This window comes from Ailuropoda melanoleuca, chromosome 9, assembly GCF_002007445.2.
Source record: "Ailuropoda melanoleuca isolate Jingjing chromosome 9, ASM200744v2, whole genome shotgun sequence".
Taxonomy (NCBI): domain Eukaryota; kingdom Metazoa; phylum Chordata; class Mammalia; order Carnivora; family Ursidae; genus Ailuropoda; species Ailuropoda melanoleuca.
Window position 1 is genome coordinate 65,799,753 of NC_048226.1, and position 21,227 is coordinate 65,820,979.

At 42.7% G+C, this 21,227-nt stretch overlaps 1 protein-coding gene across 1 annotated transcript in view; it reads left to right on the plus strand.

The window, feature by feature from the left end:
* The window catches only part of LAPTM4B (lysosomal protein transmembrane 4 beta), a 77,863-nt gene that overhangs the window by 12,162 nt on the left and 44,474 nt on the right, over positions 1–21,227 (plus strand). The window contains exon 2 of the mRNA XM_034668355.1: positions 13,342–13,453. Coding sequence (XP_034524246.1) covers positions 13,342–13,453 — 112 coding nt within the window. The remainder of the gene's footprint in view (positions 1–13,341; positions 13,454–21,227) is intronic.

A 21,227-nucleotide genomic window follows, 5' to 3' on the forward strand; every position in this document is an offset into this window, starting at 1 on the left:
GCTGGGAGCCTGCTTCTTCCTCTCCCACTCCCCTGCTGTGTTCCCTCTCTCGCTGGCTGTCTCTCTGTCACATAAATAAATAAAATCTTTAAAAAAAAAAAACCAAGTTTTTCTTTTGCTGCTTTTAATATTCAGTTTTTAAGGAATGTTAAAATAGCAGGCTGTTTTAGTGGCTGAAAAACTAGAAAGGGTGTGTTACAGTCCTCCAGATAGGAGATAAAGAAGATTTCAGTTCTTTCCAGCACCAGTTTCTCATTAGCTAAGGCTGTGGATAATATTGGTGGGAATTTTTATCAGTTAGTGAATGATATAAGTCTCTCTTGACATCTAGACTTCCTCCATCTGAATTCAGGAATCGAATAGATTTTGGGTAGTGAGGGGTACTGAATTTTTGAGAGATGTCCAGTGACCTCTTTTTAAAAAGCACAGGTACCCTCTGCCACCACCTAATTATAAAGGATCAAGGGTAGCTCTATAAAATATTGGCTGGGGAAGATTTCAGTGATATGTATGTATGTATTTTCAAATTTAAAATATAATTAACATGCAGTGTTACATTAGTTTCAGGTGCACAATATAATTAAACAATTCTATACTATTCTCAGTACTCAGCAAGATAATTCCCTTTATCTATCTTTACCCATTCCCCCACTCACCTCCCCTATGGCAACCACCAGTTTGTTCTTTGTATCCAGTGATATTTAATACGTTTTTCAGCTTTTGTTGCACATTGTGATAGATGTTCATCAGGACATTTTAAAGAAAGGCTGGCCATGAGATAAAGATTGCCATTAAACCTGTCATTAATATCAACTTCTCTGGGACCCACTCTAAATATATCTAATTAACTAACAAAGTGTCAAGTATTAAAGTGGTTAACATGAGCTTTGCACTGTTATGTGTATTATGTTTAACTAAATATAAAATATATTTATTTTAACTTACTTTGAATCTTTGTCAAAAAGGAAGAGGTCACATTTTTCCCTTCCAACCCCATCTACTTTGGGGCAGATACATTATTGTCCATAAAAGAATGCTAGTAGAAATAGTATGTGAGCCCTAGCAGCATAATTTACTACTTTCTACCCCTCTCCCAACTCCCTTGGCTCTTAGTAGAGCTCGTGGAGCCTTAAGAAGAGTTCTTGAAAAGCTATAAACTGGTTAGCCCATTTTACTTGAAGAAAAATAAAAATTAAGTGAAGGTCACACTTCTTCAGTTGCTGTTAACAAACTTTTATTTAAAGGTTTAGAGTTGGGGCGCCTGGGTGGCACAGCAGTTAAGTGTCTGCCTTCAGCTCAGGGCGTGATCCTGGCGTTCTGGGATCGAGCCCCACATCAGGCTCCTCCGCTATGAGCCTGCTTCTTCCTCTCCCACTCCCCCTGCTTGTGTTCCCTCTCTCGCTGGCTGTCTCTCTGTCAAATAAATAAATAAAATCTTTAAAAAAAAAAAAAAAGGTTTAGAGTTGCCTGTTTGCAGTTGCAGCTTCCAAGAGAAAATTACTTCTCAGGGAAAAATGTGAGCACCAAAAGCTGCTTAAAAGAAATACGATTTCAGATTATTAGTAAAAATAAAGTTGAGCTTGCTCTTTTTTTTTTTTTTTTATTAACCTTGAGCTGCTAAAATTTACATGGCACTAAATTATGACTATTAAATGATTTGAGTAGTTAATAACTTTTTATGAAGACAACCTGGTGAGTCCCACTTCACAGACGAGATAACATTCAGCTAAAAAGATTGTCTCCAGTCTGGGTCAGTATGTCTTCCAATTACGCATAAAAAGAGGGGTTTGCTTCTTCATAGTTGTCTGTCGAGGCCTGAGTTTGGATTACCCCAATCTTGATCTAGGGCTGCTGGTCTAGGAGTTCTTTGTTTTTTTTTTCTTCTTCCTATTTAAGGTATCATTGGATTTTCTATGTATTCTTTTCTCCTTTGTGTTACATTAATTTTAACCTCATTATTTGTTACAGTGTAGCTAAAATTTTGTAACATGTTAAATGCAGTACTCAATGCAAGATAAAAGTTTATTTCACTCTCATATAACATTCCAGGGTTGGTAGACTTTGTTCCATGAGGTCATTCAGAGACCTCTTCTGCTGGGGCAGCTGTGCCATCCGAAATGCGTGTGGATTCCTTCTCTGGTTCTGAGGTGGCAATGTCCTTTAGCCTTGTCCACGTGGCTGGAGACAGCTTAGCAGTACTGACATGGTAGAAGGAAGAAAGGACACCGGGAGGACAAGCAATTTTGTTTTTTTAAGGATGTGAAATGGAAATTGCCTACATTGCTTTCACTTACATACCAGTAGTCCAAAATAAGACCTTTGACCTAACTGCAAGGGAGGCTGGGAGACATTATCTGTCGCTGGGCCTTTATGTATCCGGATAAGCCTATGACTGTGAAAGAAGGGAGAGCAGATTCAGGGACATCTACTAGTCTACATGCCCTGCAGGGTGGCCTAATTTTTAAGATCCTGCTGCCCAGTGGGAACCTGTACCACCTGCAGAAGGCTTGCTTCAATTTCGAGTCTGCAAAGCGGTACTCACGTTTCCAAATGCTAGTCTTCTTCTTTTTTTTATTTTTTTTTTATTTTTTAAAGATTTTATTTATTTATTTGACAGAGATAGAGACAGCCAGCGAGAGAGGGAACACAAGCAGGGGGAGTGGGAGAGGAAGAAGCAGGCTCACAGCAGAGGAGCCTGATGTGGTGCTCGATCCCATAACGCCGGGATCGCGCCCTGAGCCGAAGGCAGACGCTTAACCGCTGTGCCACCCAGGCGCCCCAAATGCTAGTCTTCTAACCCTGTAGTACGGGATACTTTTTCTTTTCTTTTTTTTTTTTTTAAGATTTTTTATTTTTAAGTAATCTCTGCACCCAGAGTGGGGCTTGAACTTACAACCCTGAGTACAATCCTGAGATCAAGAGTTGCATGCGCCACTGACTGAGCCAGCCAGGCAACCCTGTGATACTTTTTTTATGCATGCAGTTCAGGTCTCCATAGCCTGTTTTATTTATTTTTTTTTTATTTTATTTTTTTTAAAGATTTTATTTATTTATTTGACAGAGATAGAGACAGCCAGAGAGAGAAGGAACACAAGCAGGGGGAGTGGGAGAGGAAGAAGCAGGCTCATAGCAGAAAGAGCCTGATGTGGGACTCGATCCCATAACGCCAGGATCACGCCCTGAGCTGAAGGCAGACGCTTAACCGCTGTGCCACCCAGGTGCCCCATAGCCTGTTTTAAAACAGGCTCCAGGCGAAGCCTATCTTTTCATATTCAGAGATCCGGAATGTTCTTTAGAATGTAAAAGGGAGCATGCTTGTTTCAGCATCCAAGCCCCCCACTCCCAAGTCTCCCAGAGGCTCTTTGGACCACATTCCTCTCTCTGGCCTCCTCTGGGGGACCACCCTTTGCCTTATGTTCAATGTCCAGCCTTCTCATTGATCACATGGGCATGCTCTGAGAGCATCTGATAGTGCCTCAGCCTGAGAGAGAAGATCAAAACCCAACCGAGTCGGTTCGGAGAAATGGGGACGCTTGTTCTGGGGAGCAGATAGGTTTCGTTTTGCCTGCTCTGGTCATATGGAGGGTGGATATCTGACCACTCCCTTGGAAAGAATTCTGAGCATGCACCAGGGGATTGGTTGGCAGGCTTGTGCCCCTGCAGTCTGTAAGCTGGGTGTGGTGGCTTCTTGAGAGGGAACTGGGTTAGTAGAGAAAGCATGCGTGGCATTTGTCATCAGAGGATCAATGAGCCAGTCTAAGTGGAGAACTCTGACCTTGTGTGGGGTTTCCTAGGCAGGCTGAAGTGCGTATTTGTAGAGTGGAATAGTAATGGTCACACTTTACAGGGGAGGCAAGACTGCTTCCGTGATGTAAATGCTGTGTGTGGTGGTGGTGGTTTCTTGAGGAAGACCTGTTAAAATGATGACGCCGTGGGCTGCCGGTGACTCAGGAGGATCTCATTGAGTTTGGGGGAAAACATTGTTACATTTAAAAAATCAGCCTATTTGGGGCGCCTGGGTGGCACAGTCGTTGGGTGTCTGCCTTGGGCTCAGGGCGTGATCCCGGCGTTCTGGGATCGAGCCCCACATCAGGCTCCTCCGCTGGGACCCTGCTTCTTCCTCTCCCACTCTCCCTGCTTGTGTTCCCTCTCTCGCTGGCTGTCTCTCTCTCTGTCGAATAAATAAATAAAATCTTTAAAAAAAATAAAAATAAAAAATTTGCCTCTTGAAATGTGGCTCTAATAAAAGGTACAAATCCCATTTTACTGCTTAACCTTTTCCCCCTCGCTATGTGCAACCTGGAAACAGTGCTTTGATTTATTATAGCTTCAGCAGCCTAAAACATTGGCTGTAATTATATGTCCATTCAAAGGACTGAAAAGAGTGGCTCATTTTTATGTTCATGTCCTAAGACTGTCTCTCAATACTTAATTCTGAGTCATTTAGTCTGATACCCTAAATTATTTGTGCTGTTATCTTTTGTCTCTCAGGATTTCCAGAAGTCTGTTACTTTCTGGTGTTAATAATGTCATCTCCCTGTGAAGTCTTTCAGCTTCCCCCTGAGCCCCTAGTATAGCAGAATTCCTTTTCACTGTGAATGAAACATCCAGTTTGACTGCCTTCCCCACCACACAGTAAGCCACCTTGTGGTCTTTGCCATAATGTGTATGTGATGCTAGCATTGTGCTTGACCTGTATTTGTTGCCTCATAGATAATTTCTGAGCAATTGAATGAATTATTTAATGAACGGTATAGCATTCTGCATTTTATTTCCTTGGCTGTTGATGTGTTTACCCCACTGAACTACTAATCTTTGGGGGCAAGGACCATGTGTTATTCATCCTTGTGTAGCCCAGTTTCAAGCAGAGCGCTGGGGACATACAGATGAACTGATTTATTCAATCTCTTAGGCAAATAGGATTTTACAAAAAATCCAATTCTCCCCCCCCCCATAATATATTTACCACAGTTGATGGAATTGAAATAGTGTCAGAAACTTACTTCGGTATCAGAACAGGACTATATAGATAGGGGCTAATTTGAATATGAAAGCACATTGGGATCAGAGTTCTAAAATTAGATTTAGAGATACTTCAAATAAAAAGTTCAAACTTAATCATTTCATTTTGATTTTCCTGTTGAAGTTGGACCCAAGTGAAAGGCACATCTGCCATTATTAGCTTTTTAAAATTACTATTTTTTTTAAAGGGGGTGAGGGGCAGAGGGAGGGGGAGAGAGACTCTTAAGTAGGCTCCACACCCAGCATAGAGCCCCAGGTGGGGCTCAGTCTTAGAACCCTGAGATCATGACCTGAGCCAAAATCAAGAGTCAGACTGAACCACTTCAGCTTCACTGACTGAGCCACCCAGGTGCCCCTGCCATTATTAGCTTTAAAGGTCCCCCCCCCCAAATATTGGAGTATAAAAATTAGACAGCCAGGGGCACCTGGCTGGCTCAGTTGTTGGAGCATATGACTCCTGATCTTGGGGTCATGAGTTTGTGCTCCACGTTGCGCATAGAGATTACTTTAAAAAAAAAATTTTTTTTTTTTGGTAAGATTTTATTTATTTATTCGACAGAGATAGAGACAGCCAGCGAGAGAGGGAACACAGCAGGGGAAGTGGGAGAGGAAGAAGCAGGCTCACAGCGGAGGAACCCGATGTGGGGCTTGATCCCATAACACCGGGATCGCGCCCTGAGCTGAAGGCAGACGCCTAACCGCTGTGCCACCCAGGACCCCTAAAAAAAGTTTTAAAAAATTAGCCAATTATCTCAAAACAGCGTATCTGATTATCTATATTTATTTTTTACTTTTAACCATTTTTACTGTATTGCACACATACAGAGGATGCACAAAATACAAACAACTTGGTTATTACTGAACAGTCACGTGTCTACTACTCAAGTCTGACTCTTAAAGTTTACCCTAGAGACGACAACATACATCCTTGACTTTTTTTTTTTTTTTATTTTTTAAAATTTTATTTATTAGAGATAGAGACAGCCAGTGAGAGAGGGAACAGAAGCAGGGGGAGTGGGAGAGGAAGAAGCAGGCTTATAGCGGAGGAGCCCGATGTGGGGCTCAATCCCACAACGCCGGGATCACGCCCTGAGCTGAAGGCAGACGCTCAACCGCTGTGCCACCCAGGCCCCAATCCTTGACTTTTTAAAATCTCACAGTAACTGGTACTTTCATCCTCTCCTGGGCAGTGCAAGGATTTAAGATCAGTTCCACTCCAATTATCTGCTTTTGGTTTATATGCTGTTGTCCAGTTTGAACCTGTTTCTATTTTGCACTCATAAGTCATCATTACTCTTCTTGTGTTATCAGCATTCACGATTGCCAACATAATTATCATTTCTGTTCTTCTTTGTACATCTTCAGTCTTTTATCTGACATCATTTTTCTTTTGCCCAAGGAATACCCTTCAATGCTTTCTTTACTTCTAAGCTGCTGGTGACAAATTCCCTCAGTTTTGTCCAAAAGTATAACTCACTAATTTTTTCTTTTGTCCTTTTCTTTTCTTTTTTTAAAAAGATTATTTATTTATTGGACAGAGAGAGAGAGAGAGACAGCCAGTAAGAGAGGGAACACAGGCAGGGGGAGTGGGAGAGGAAGAAGCAGGCTCCCAGCCCAATGCGGGGCTTGATCCTGGGACCCTGGGATCACTCCCTGAGCCAAAGGCAGACGCATAACGACTGAGCCACCCAGGCGCCCCTCAATTTTTTTGCGCTTTGTCTAATAGGCTCAATGCATCCCCTGTGTCCTTGGTTTGGCTTCTGCAGGTTTTTATTCTAGAGCCTCCTTATCCTTTTCAAATCTGTCCTGACCTTTTTTTTTTGTGTGTGCTATTTGCCTGCCAAAATTCCTATGTTTTTTTCTTTATCTCCTTGATTTTCATAAGCATGGCCACTTTAAAGGCCAAGCTCGCTCACTTCAGTATTGAGAATACCTGTTTCTCTTGTCTGTTCTTTCTGCTCATTCCTGTTCTGAGAGTCTTGTCTTTTCGTGTTTGCTGTGTTCTGTTCATTGCATTTGAAAAATTAAAATAATTCAAGGCATAGGATGATCTTTCTTCACCAGGATTTTAATAGCTTTTTATTGGGGTCTATAGCACCTGGGAAGTGGCTTAAGCCAGTTTCAAGACTCAGATCATGCAAGGCTGGGCTGTGTCCCCATAAAGGCTTGTCTCCTTCTTGTTCACCTTCCTCCAGTGGTGAGGCCCCTGCAGGGTCTTAGGGAAAAGCCCTGTGGCACCTGCCTCCCACCCCCACCCAGGAGGCCCTTGCCTCCCTGGCCCAGTGAGGCTGTCAGGGGTGCTGCTCGGGCTCTTAACACCCATCTGTCTTTTCTGGAATCAACAGATGCCCCAAGGTATTTTTGCCTTCTCCTGGATTTTGGACCAGTAATTCTTCACTAGCTCTCATTAGCTCTCACGTGTTCTCACAGATTTCCTAGTTGTTCTCAGAGAGAAATTCGTTTGTATTACTTCTTCGCCAGTATCAGAAGTGGCAGATTCCTTAATAATTATTACTTTATTTTACTCTGACATTTCTCCCCTGAAACATCTATTTCCAAGATTTGACTTGAATGCCTGGCCAGATTTACTTGTTTTTGGTCATCTTCTTTCTATTAATTGTTTTTTAGAGAATCAGGTTTAATAATAATATTTTACAACATTTTATATTAAAAATATTTTTGAAGTTTTAAATAATTGCTCCTAACTCTAAAAGCAGTTTATGCTCATGTTAGGCACTCTGGAAAACACAAAAAAGGTACAATGCTAATTAAAGGTACAAGTCATCTGTAAAACTACTCCCTGGTTTATATATAAAATTGTTTTAGTGTTTTTAGTCTGTGATTTACACATGTGAACATATAACACATATAAATATTAGAATGGGAATCATATAACATTTTTTTGCTGTAGTTTTCATTTGACCTACTGGGAACATTTTTATTGTTAACACTTTTTTAAATATGATTTTTAAAGCTTAGGATTTTATTATTTGGTAGCAGTATTAAGTCATTCTCCTACTTTTGTTTCAAGTTTTCATTATAGATAAGTCTGCAGTCCTTTTTGGACAGCACTTTCTGTGCAGATTTCTGACTGTTGTGTAATTATTATCTCAGTGGGTTTGAGTGTTATTAAGGTTCTTTTATTAAGGCTTTTTAAAAAATGAGCTGATAATTATTACATTGAACATTTTCAGTTGTTTAGATCGAAGCTGCAGATATCACTGTTCACTTAGATGTGATACATGATTTAAGGGTAAAGAGCATTTTGGATCCCTGGGGAATATACAAGGGCCTAACCATTTAAGTAATTGGACAGAAGTTGAATTTATTTACATATGGAAGTAATCATTGTCAAGAACAAGGAAAAAAATATGGGACACCACGGGAACACTTTGTAAATCGAATGGGAACAGTTTGTACACTACCTACCAAAACAGACAAAGGCAGTCCAAGTGTAAGTGAGCATTAGCTGAACAAGATCACAAGTATGCCCACTCTTTCTTTTACATTTACATCAGCTGTGGTCATTACATAATCAGCTCCTGGCAAGGTTCTCATCTGCGGTGACATTTCATTCTTAATCAGAACTGATGATTGGGTGATTTCCATTTTCTCTCTTTCAGGAAGTACTTCTTACCCGGGGTTCCCTGGGCTTTGACTTACTTGACCTTTCCATCTGGCTGTGTGTAGTCGCTCCCATGGCCAGTCCTCTCTGGCTCCTTTGCACAGACCTCAGGCCCCATGGATCATCTGTGACCCTACTGTATTCACTATATATGTCTCCCATGGCGTGCACATTCCCATCCCACAGTAGAGGTTTTATGACACAGTAAACACGTGTCAGCACACATTTTTCTTATGAAAATTTCACTCTGTGATGAAAAGAGCACAATGATGACTGGGCTTCTGTGATGGGTAACCTTACATTAACATCTTTGTTTTATTGCTGTCCCCTCTCTCTGGACTAGTTTGTGGTCTGTGGTCTGTGGCTCGTGAGGGCTGGTGGTACAGAGAAGAAGATGACAGTGAGCAGAGCAGCTAGGGCGCAGCCAGGGGCAGGAACCAGGGCCCACCGTGGAGCGAGAAGAACGCTGGACCTGTGGCCAGACCTCTTCATTCAGGAGTGATGTGACATGCGCAGAGACTGGACAGGAGAGAGCAGGGACACCAGGAAGGCTGGGCTTCAGGCAGTCAGAGCAAAACTGAGGGCAGGCCTGAACACCAAAGAGGCTAAAAACAAGCAGAAAACATGATTCTTGGGACTGGACATCCTGGAAGTATTTTCCAGCGCAACGTGTCTACAATCAGCCTCACCTTTGTCTCTGTGATTTCCCTTATCTCTGGGAAGAACAAGGTGTATCCCATCACCTAGCCTTGAAATCTCCGGGTCTTGTTGGCATCCTGTTATCTTTGCATCTGGTCTCTTCCTGTGGCTCTGTTGATGCTGCCTGCACATGGAAAGGCCTTGGCGTTCCACACTGGGGCCTGAAGTAAGGTGACTTAACCTCTGAGAGTAACCTGGAAGACCACAGTCTTTTTTTTTTTTTTTGTTTAAGATTTTATTTATTTGACAGAGAGAGAGGCAGCGAGAGAGGGAACACAAGCAGGGGGAATGAGAGAGGGAGAACCAGGCTTTCCGCTGAGCAGGGTGCCTAAGGCGGAGCTCGATCCCAGGACCCCAAGGTCATGACCTGAGCCGAAATCAAGAGTCCCATGCTTAACGGACTGAGCCACCCAGGTGCTCTCCACCCCCACCCCCTCTCCCAGCCTGCATTTCTGCTCTCATGCCATTACACTTACCTGTGCATGCTGTGTCCAGCCGCATCAAGCTACTTTGCTATATTCAGTACAGGCCCCTATCCCAGAGGCCCTACGGAGATTGGAATGTGCTCTTTTCCACACTGCTATGGTTCCAAAACCTTGCCATCTTTCCAGCCCCTGTCCAAGTGCTCCCATCTCTACTGCACCTCCCTGGGCCCCTGGTCTCAGCCTCAAGCTTCGGTAATTCCTTTCTCCGAGCTCCTCTGGACTCTTGGCATGCTTACTGCTGTATGTTTTGTGTTATTTGGCCACATGACGTATTTAACTTCGTATCCTGAGTTCTGGAGAATTCTTCCCGACCGCTTAAGCACAGTGCCTAACTGTTGCTGCAGTTAGTAAATGTATTGTGATAAGTAAACCAGGCATGGGGATAATAACAAGCTGATTAAGAGTTGACAGATGCTTTCTCCACTGAGTATTCTTAGCTCCCTTGGCAAACATTAGTTGACCATATATGCACGAGCTTTTTCTGGGCTCTCAATTCTGTTCCATTGGTCCATGTGTCTGTTTTATGCCAGTGCTCCACTGTTTTGATTACTGTAAATTTGTAATAAAATCTGAAATCAGAAAAAAGACAAAACAAAGAGTTGACAGATGCGTCAGAACCAAAAGGCCAGGAAAGCAGCGGCATAGCACTGGCTTAGATCTGGTAGCCAGGTAATGTTCCCAGCCAGCCGTGAGCTTCTGTGTGGTTCCTGTTGAGGTGGGGAGAGGTAAGTGAGCCAACTTGAGTGGCCGTTATATGCCAGTCACCCTTCTAGATGTTCTACTTGATTTGTTCATTTGAGCCCTAATCAGATCACATTCTTCCCTTTCTTAATACTCTTCATTGGCTTCTCGTTTTGCTTAAAATAAAAGCCAAGCTCTGTAACAATAGCCCTACAGAATCCCTAAACTTGTGTCCTGCATTTCCTTAACGGGATGCACTGCCTGCCTCCTCACCCCTCCCCTTGTTAAAGCTTTGCCCATGAGTCCCAGATCTATGTCTTCCCTTTGCAACCTTAAAAATGACCCGTTATGATAACAGTGAATATGCTGTCTTTGTGGTGCCTTACATTTTCAAAAAACACATTCTCAGGTTGTTCCATCTGATCTTCTTTCAGTCCATAATCCTTGGGCCGTCTTTGCAAAGGCAAGAGTATAGAGGGAATGAAATGCCAAGAAAATTGGACGGCGTGTATCAAAGTACATGTTTGCTAAACATCACAGGCCAGTTATGGAACTAATTCATACCTTCCTTTAAGCTTCAGATGTGTTCTGAAGAGCTTTCTTCAAATAGAGTTTGGCTAGCCACACTCTCTTTAAAAATGCTATGAAGTTTCTCGTAACTCTGAAGAGAAACAAGAAACTAGTGGTTTTAATAACCATGGTGGAGACACTGATTGGTGGATAGCAACAGGATGGGACTGACTTCACTGTGTACCCTTTCGTATCTTAAAAAAAATTTTTAACCACATGCTTGTACTTATTTTTATTAGCTTTATATATATGTACGTTTGTACATATATATATACACACATGTCTATAGTTTTACATACGTATAACATGTGTGTGTATACTCTGTGAAATTGCTATTCATTCTTATTATTACAATTTTTTTCCAAAAAGCAGTCAGACCATATGAGACAATTTGGAAAAAAGAGGAAGAAAAATAATTATTCCAAATCCTACAGTACTCCTAAAACAGCTGCTTCGGATTGCCATTGAAAAGTGAATTCTGGGGGCGCCTGGGTGGCGCAGTCATTAAGCGCCTGCCTTCGGCTCAGGCTGTGATCCCAGCGTGCTGGGATCGAGCCCCACGTCAGGCTCGTCCACTGGGAGCCTGCTTCTTCCTCTCCCACTCCCCCTGCTTTTGTTCCCCTCTCTCATTGGTTGTCTCTGTCAAATAAATAAATAAAATCTTTAAAAAAAGAAAAAAAAGAAGAAAAGTGAATTCTGGGGTGCCTGAGTGGCCCAGTTGGTTGAGCGTCTGACTCTTGATTTCAGCTTGGGTCATGATCTCAGGGTCCTGGGATCAAGCCCCAGGTGGGGCTCCACGCTCAGCACAGAGTCTGCTTGTCCCTCTCCCTCTGGTCTTCCCCCTGCCCCACACCGCTCACTCTCTTTTGCTCGCTCGCCCTCTCAAATAAATAAATAAATAAATAAATAAATAAATATGTTAAAAAAAAAAAGGAAAATAAATTCTGGAGTAGATGTTTTGTAGAACAAGCCACCTGACACTCCCTTTGAACCTCTTCTGTAAACAGGTGTACCAAATACGAATTTTATAGTAGGATATGCCTTTAGTTTCTGCTGTTAGTAAAAGAATTTCCTCTATATAATCTTCATGGTTATTCACTTTCTCCTCCCATTTTGACCAGAGTAAAACACACAAAAAAGGAGAAAAAAAGAAAAAACCCATTCTCATCTGGAGCTTCACCTAAGCTCTCCCCACGCTCGCCCCACCAGCCCTGCCACGGCTGGTACACGTGCGTGGCATGCAGCAAGGACAGTTAGGAAGAACAAAGGAAATAGAAATGCACGAGAAGAACAACCAGAATTTCTCAGTTGGTTGGATGTGGGGATAAGAAGGATGGTAAGCCCAAAGATAATCAGGTTTCAGGTATGAACAGGAAGCTAAGAGGTTGGATTTGGGAATTAAACTTGGATTCAGATCCCATTTCTGCAGATTGTTAGCTGCATCATCTTATGTCATGTTCGTCACCCCCAAGCCTCAGTGTTCTTGTCTATGACGTGGGGATAATTTAGTGCCGAGTTCGCTAGGTTATTGGATGGCTTAAGCAGGAGACTCGACTTACAAGCGCCTGAGTGTTTTCCACTTTTAATTATTAATGGTGATGCTATTTTTTTTTTAAGATAGAGAACATAAAAAGAGGAGCAGAGATGGGTGATGGTGAGGGAAGGTGATTTCCGTTTAGACAAGCTAAGTTTGAAGTACCCGAGGGATGTGTATTCTGCGTTACTGGAAGGCAGAGACGTGGTCCTGGGTTGGAAGGGGGCTTACCTGTGCTATAACAGCAAGTTCGATCCTGGCGCGGCCGCCGTGGCTTTGCATTCATTCTCTGACTCTGTTCCTAGCTGGTCTCAAAGCTCAGATTGCCTGACTCTGTGAAAATGTTTGATCACCTGCAAAGGCTCGTGGTTGCTTATCAGAGTGCATCCTGCTTATCAGAGTGCATCCACTAACTGGAGAGTTGGTGTGTTTTTCCCACCTTGGGCATCAGGGCTGCTGTGTGTCTGTGCGCGTGGGGTGCTCACTGCTCTAGGGTTTCCGCCCCCAGGCGGCGGGAGGTGAAATCTGCTTGTCTCCCACGACCAGGCCACAAGCCCCTGGCTGCCTCCAAAGCCTTGGGAATGTTCGCCGGCCCCCTCAGGGGGGTGGCTTAGTGTGGAACAGGAGGAGCCTCTGTTGAAATTAAATTCCATATGGTCAGTTTAAGTTCCTATTATAAGGACCAAGTCGTGGGGGTACTTAGATTTTTTTCTTTCTTATTGCAGATCATCAACGCTGTGGTGCTGCTGATTCTGTTGAGCGCCCTGGCTGACCCAGACCAGTACCACTTTTCAAGTTCTGAGCTAGGAGGCGACTTCGAGTTCATGGATGATGCCAGTAAGTACATCAAATAGCAGATGTAAATCTGGTGTCTTTCTTTCTTTCTTTCTTTCTTTCTTTCTTTCTTTTTCTTTCCTTTCTCTCTTTCTCTCTTTCTTTCTCTCTCTCTTTTTTCTTTCTTTCTTTCTTTCTTTCTCTCTTTTCTTTCTTTCTTTCTTTCTCTCTCTTTCTTCTTTCTTTCTTTCTCTTTTCTTTCTTTCTTTTCTTTTCTTTTCTTTTCTTTTCTTTTCTTTTCTTTTCTTTCTTTTCTTTTCTTCCTTCCCTTTTCTTCCTTCCTTCCTTCCTTCCTTCCTTCCTTCCTTCCTTCCTTCCTTCCTTCCTTCCTTCCTTCCTTTTTTAAAGATCTTACTTATTTACTTGACAGAGACAGCCAGCGAGAGAGAGAACACAAGCACAGGGAGGGGGAGAGGGAGAAGCAGGCTCCCCAGCAGAGGAGCCTGATGTGGGGCTCCATCCCAGAACGCCGGGATCACGCCCTGAGCCAAAGGCAGACGCTTAACCACTGTGTCACCCAGGCGCCCCCTTCTGGTGTTTTTCAAGGGCAGGGAATCCTGCTGCCTGTTTCTCCTGTTGAATTCCAAATAATTGATTCCCGGGCCCATTTGAACGAATACTTCCCTTTCCATCATTACAAGTCAGATCAACAAATACTAATGTGCTGCACGTGCTCTGCCTCTGTTCTGAGTGCCGGAGTCTAAATGAGGTCTCTGTTGTTTTTTTTCCCACCTTAGAGTAATCTTCCAATTTTTTATTTTTATTAATTAATTAATTAATTTATTTATTTTTAAAGATTTTATTTATTTATTCGACAGAGATAGAGACAGCCAGCGAGAGAGGGAACACAAGCAGGGGGAGTGGGAGAGGAAGAAGCAGGCTCCCAGCCTCTGAGCCTGATGTGGGGCTCGATCCCAGGACCCCGAGATCACGCCCTGAGCCGAAGGCAGAGGCTTAACGACTGCGCTACCCAGGCGGCCCTCCAATTTTTTAAATTATTGCTTTGTCGTAATCTTTTTACTCTGGGCCTTTTGGCCTTTTTGAGAGGATGGGGAGTAAATGGCCGGAAGCAATGTCAAAAGGTTCACACATCTCTATCTCATTGGGTCTTCTGTGTTTCTGCATTTACCTTTCTTGTAGGAGATGATCATTCTCTGTTCCAGAAACTGTGTTGCTCATTATGTGGTAGACTTGGGTCTTTGTCCAATAAGTAGAAATGTACACAGGAATGTGGATGTGGGATAGGCCAGAAGGAGCTGAGGCAACCCAGCTCTAAGATCATGGACACCTGAACATTTTATAATTATAGTCACGCTGTGTCCGCACTGACTGAAAGGGGCACTGTTGTGCATAATCCCAAACAAAAGATCATGCAAGTTTAATTCTCATTGGCTTTGGAGAACTGTAAATGCATTTAAAAAAAAAAATTGGGGCAAAATGAGTAAGGTGGGGAGACAGTGACTCAAGATGCAGTTTTAGGGATAGACCAGGAACATTTGGAAGACTGTGAGGCTTGTGGGTTCTATTCTCAGGGTGAGAAAATTGCTGTTCAGTGGTTATGCACGGATGTGTGTTTTGTGGCGTACCCTTTCGTCACTGAGTAGAAGATGCATTTAGGAGACTGATCTGTGAGCACAGAAGCCCGGAGACTAGTTTGGGGGTGTTTCCCTGTGATCCAGGCTGCACTGAGGATGGGGAAGAGGGTGGGTTTTGAAGGTAGGACTGATAGACTTTGTTAGTGTGGGTGAGGAAGGAAGGGGAGGAATCAGAGATGACCCCTGCTTTCCAGCATGAACAAAAGACCAATCCTCAGGGGGGCCGAGAGTCTGGGGTCGGGAGATGACAGCACACCTGGGGAGGCAGCTCGACTTTGCTTTCAGTGACTCACCGAGATCCTTAGGAGTCTAGGCTCTGAAGCAGAAGACCTTACTTTGAATCCTGACCAAGCCATGTATTCAGTGTGTGAGCATGGAGCTGGTTACTTCTTTGTGTGCCTTCCATTCTCCCACTGAGAGGCAGGGGTGATCATAATATCTGCCTCATGGATTGTCGCAGTGATTAAATCAACTAGTACACGAGAAATGCTTAGAATGGGGTCTGGCCCATCGTAGTGCTCAGTATATTTTGCTGTTTTACTAACCATCCTTATTTAGGTATGTTCCAGCTACAACACAAGCTGTCTTAAAGTGGGGAGATTAGAAAGGTGGTTGGGTATGTGACTCTGTAACCCAGAACCCAGATGTCTGGGCTGATGTAAATTTGAGGATGTCAGCCTAAAAATGGTATTTTATGTTAAGGGCTTAGTGAAGGGAAAAGGAAAGGGGTCCCAGATTGAGCCCTGTAGGAGCCCCAATAGTAGAGGTCAGAATAGGAGCCTGAGAGCACTTGATGGTGACATAAACAGAAAACCAGGAGATGCTTTCTTTTCTTCTTCTTCTTCTTTTATTTTTTTTTAAAGATTTTTTTTTTAAATTTATTTATTCGACAGAGATAGAGACAGCCAGCGAGAGAGGGAACACAAGCAGGGGGAGTGGGAGAGGAAGAAGCAGGCTCATTCCAGAAGAGCCTGATGTGGGGCTCTATCCCATACCGCCGGGATCACGCCCTGAGCCGAAGGCAGATGCTTAACCACTGTGCCACCCAGGCGCCCCTTCTTTGATTTTTTTATTAAAGATTTATTTATGTATTTTAGAGAGGGGGGGAGAGGAAGAGAGAGAATGAGTTGGGGGGAGGGGCAGAGGGAAAGAGACAAGCAGACTCTGTGCTGAGCATGGAGGCCGACGCGGGGCTGAATCTCCTGGCCCTGCGATCATGACCTGAGCCAAAGACAAGAGTTGGATGCCCAACGTACTGAGCCACCTAGGCGCCCCCAGGAGACGCTTTCTATCTGTCACCTTCCACCACCATAGCTTTGTAATATGTACTAAACAGTCAGGACAATATATTCTCCTGGGCTGTGCGACTTTGTCAGACAGAGATGGGACTTCTGCTATAACATCACTCCTTCTCTCGATTTTGAATAACCCTGTTACACTTATGGATTCTTCCAGAAAGGATAATGAGTTCTATTAATATTGAATTAATATCTCTGCCTTTCTTTCCCTGAGCTAAAAGACTATGTAAGCTATAGATACAATGTTTGATTGGCATTTAAAAACAAATTATCTTTCACTGTGTCCAGTAGCGGAATTCCATTTCTAAGGTAATTGAGGTTAGAAGAAGTTGTTTTAAATGACAGCTATAGTTCTCTCTGAATCAGACAGTAACACTATATGCCTTGTTCTAATTGCCAGAGATTAAGCTGGGTAATGAGTCTCTGACAGTATAGTCTTAATTTAGCTGACTTCAAAGGCTTGCTTGTACTTGTGTTTAAAATAGTAATTGTTCTCTAATGTCCTGGATATTAATTCCAGTGCATTAGAGGTTTCTCTCATATCTCCTATATTTGAAAGGAATGAATGAAGAGTGTGTAATTACGGTTAGGACTGTCTATCAGTCATTTAAATCACATGTTATAAAAAGGTACAGAGAGTCGATATTCACTTGAGTGAGTCTTTTTTTAACTTCTTTTCGCTTCCATTTCCTTTTCACATGCTTTGATCTCCTTTTTTAAAAAAAGACTTTATTTATTTATTTGAGAGAGAGAGCATGCATGCACTCGCTCAAGAGAGAGCATGAGCAGGGGGAGAGGCAGAGGGAGAGGGAGAAGCAGACTCTTGGCTGAGACTCCCCGGGATCATGACCTGAGCTGAAGGCAGATGCTTAACTGACTGAGCCACCCAAGTACCACCTCCCCCTTTTTAAAGTAGGGAGCCCAGTGAGGGGCTTGAACTCACGACCCTGAAATTAAGACCTGAGCTGAGATCAAGAGTCAGATGCTTAACTCACTGAGCCACCCAGATGCCCCTGATCTCCTTTTTAAAACAAATTTGTAGGTCAAAGTTCATTGTGTTTGACAAGCCTTTCTATATTTAACTCACAAATGGATAGAATTAAATAATCCTTGAAATGGGTACAATCAATTGCTTGAAATAGCAATTTGAAGTTGGTATATTTTTGGAATGGTGGCCATCTGCAGATTTTATCCAGAAGGACAGAGCAGGAATGTGTTTCACTTTTCCATATGGTATTTTCTTAAAATGATCTGGTAGAAGATGTATTATTTACATCAAAATGAGGCATATGGGAGAATCCACTGGAACAAAGAAAGAAAAAAATGAGGATTTCTCTTAAAAAAAATTCAGTCCTTTAACATTTGTATTTTCATATATATTTTGTATAATGGAAAAATATTAGTGATAATACATCTTTAAAATTTATAGGTAAATACATGTTGTTTATGTTACACCCTCCCCCCCCCAATTGAATGTACTAGAAAAGAATGAGGAACTGTTGTAGATCAGAGGAAACTAAAGAGACACAGCTAAACGTAGTATGAGATACTGGATTGGATTCTGGAACAGAAAAAGGACAATAAGGGGGAGACAAGTGAAATTCACACAAGTTTTGTAGTTTAATTAATAGTATTACATAAGTGTTAATTTCCTGGTTTTGATGATAAATGATTACTATTAGGGGAAGCAGGATGAAGGGTATACCTGAACTTTCTACTGTTCTTGTAACTTTCCTATATGTCTAAAATGATTTCAGAATAAAAAGTTAATGAAAAAAATAGTTCAGTGTATTGACTTAGAGCACCAAAGGATAATGATCGAAAAGCCTGTATGTGTGGCATATTGCGTTGTACACTCCTGACTTACTTTGAGTAGAAGTAGACTTGGTGGCAGTTTTAATGAATTGGCAAAGAGTTGTGACAGGAAGTGTCAGTGCTGTGCATGGTGCCAAACAGCAGGTCATTCAAATTAATTTCTGATTAATTTTGCAGCAGATGTGTCCTTCCAGTCAAACTTAGTTTTATTTACCAAGTAGACACACTTGGCCTAAGGAAGGAAAGGTACAGAAAAATCATCAAGAATGGATGGTTACCATATATGGCTACCTAATTTAGGATAAAGACACTACTACATTTATGGGAGAAAGGATGATCTTTTCAGTAAATGGTTCTGGGTGAAAGTAATGAGAGAAAAACACACACTTCACAAAAAAGATACGCATGGGACGCCTCGGTGGCTCATCTGGTTAAGCATCTGCCTTAGGCTTGGGTCATGATCCCAGGGTCCTGGGATGGAGCCCTGCCTCGGGCTCCCTGCTCAGTGGGGAGCCTGCCTTTGCCTCTCTCTTTCTGTCTCTCATGAATAAATAAATAAAAATCTTTTAAAAAAATCCATATGACCAATAAACATATGAAAATATTCTCCACATGATTAGTTGTAAAGAAAACACAAATTACAGGCACAGTATTGAATCACTGCGCCCCTCCGAAATGGCCAACATTAACCGAACTGATGAAGCCACCTGCTGATAAAGATGTGGAACAACTGGAATTCCCAGATTGCTCCTGGGAGTGTAAACCGTACAACCGCCTTGGGAAAACTAACGCTAAATATACATGTACCCTACGACCCTACAGCTCCACTCTTAGATACGGACCTTACGGAAATGAATGCTTGTGTCTGTCATTAGCCACGTAGAAAGATGGTCACAGTAGCTTTATTCATAATAGCCGAAAAGATTTCCACCGGTGGTTAGAATGGACAGAAACGGAGTGATCAGAGGTGGAACAGTACAAGCCAAAGGGTGACGGTGATTCACTGTGCTTTTCTGTATGTTTGAAAGTTTTGATTAAAAAAATCTTAAGAATGGGGTGCCTGGGTGGCTCGGTTGAGCGTCTGACTCTTGATTTTGGCTTAGGTCATGATCTTGGGGTCGTGGGATCGAGCCCTGAGTTGGGCTCTGCACTGGGCATGTAGCCTGCTTGGGATTCTCTTTCTCCCTCTCCCTCTGTCCCTAACCCCCACCCCATGTGTGTTCTCTCTCTTAAATTAATTAATTAACTAATAAATAAATTAATTAAAATCTAAGAAATAGGGGGGAAAAAAAGAATGACCGGCTAGGGCTGTCCTTAGGGGTCTTGGCACCGAGAGAGAGTTCTCCTTGCTCTGTCGTTTGGGCAGGGCCCCAGGCTGCCTGCCTGCTGTCTGTTCACATACCCCCACACAAGCCTGGCAGGCAGTCCGCACAGCTTGTCCACTGTGCATGAAGATCCCCACAGTCTTGAGGAAGTAGACATACCTATGCAGCAGCGGGGGAAGTGGTGCCAGAGGAACCATCTTGGCCCTTCAGTTTCATGCATCCAGCCTCCCATGCTCCCGTCTGTGTAATTATCTTTTTTTTTTTTTTAAAGATTTTATTTATTTATTTAACAGAGATAGAGACAGCCAGCGAGAGAGGGAACACAAGCAGGGGGAGTGCGAGAGGAAGAAGCAGGCTCACAGCAGAGGAGCCTGACGTGGGGCTCGATCCCATAACGCCAGGATCATGCCCTGAGCCGAAGGCAGACGCTCAACTGCTGTGCCACCCAGGCGCCCCTGTGTAATTATCTTTTAAATCACATGGCTCAAAAAGGTTGCATATTCTGCACATTCTCTACATCTTGCTTATTTTTTTAAAAAAGATAATTCAATGAATATTGTCAAGGAGTTTTTTTTTTTACAACGATACAGATGTAAGAAGACCACTAGGGATAATGAAGTGACATGGATAATCAAGGCCGGCAGTGACTATCCCTAGACCCGAAGGAGGTCTCTCTCCCTCTATCAAATAAATAAATAATATCTTAAAAAATATATAAAATAAAATTAGATACATTAACCCCCTTTTTAAAAAAAGATTTATTTTAGAGAGAGTGAGTGAGCAGGGGAGGGGCAGAGGGAGAGAAAGAATCTGGAAGCAGACTCCCCACTGAGCTCGGCTCCAGTGCCTCAATGCCACAATCCTGAGATCCTGACCTGAGCAGAAACCTACCCAACTGAACCAGCCAGGTGCTCCGCCTACAGACTCCTTTGATTCGTTTGAGGGGCCACGTTGGCGAGGGATGGAGGAAGAATAAGCACCCAGCTTCTCTGATGATGAATTTTGTTGCTGTTGCTGTTGTTAGCATCTTCATGTGTTTGTAATCAGGATGTGATTTACCATTTAGCAGGGATTTAGTGTGACGATCTTGTTTTTTCTCCAGATCTTTATTTTGGAAAAATTCAGACCTTTCAGAAAAGTTTCATGTACAATGAACATCCACCTTGCTTTTTTCCATTAATAATAATTTATAGTTTTTCATTTTTTGTGGAATTATCTCTGTTAAATAGTGAATGGGTATAAAACATTTTTTAAAAATTTATTCATTTGAGAGAGAGACAGCACAGGGAGGGGGGAGAGACAGGGAGAGGGAGCAGCAGACTCCCTGCTGAGCAGGGAGCCCGATATGGGGCTCAATCCCAGGGCCCTGGGATCATGACCTGAGTCGAAGGCAGATGCTTAACTGACTGAGCCACCCGGCATCCCTGTATAAAACAGTATTTACAGAATACCAAATAATGGTGCAAGTAGTTGTGTACCCACCACTTAACTTTAAGAAGTTGAATTTTACCTTATTTTCCAAAGAGTCCTGTGTCCCTTCCTGATTGCATATTCTTTCCTCTGATCTCAGAGGGAGCCATTTGCTGAGCTCTTGATGATTCCTCTGCTTTTCTTTATAGACGTACACATACATTTGTATCACTAATTGATCTGTTGTTTAATTTTCATGCTGAACTTTATAGAGTAGATTCACATAGTACACCTCCTTCCGAGACTTGCTTTTTCATTGTTATTGTGTTGAGAA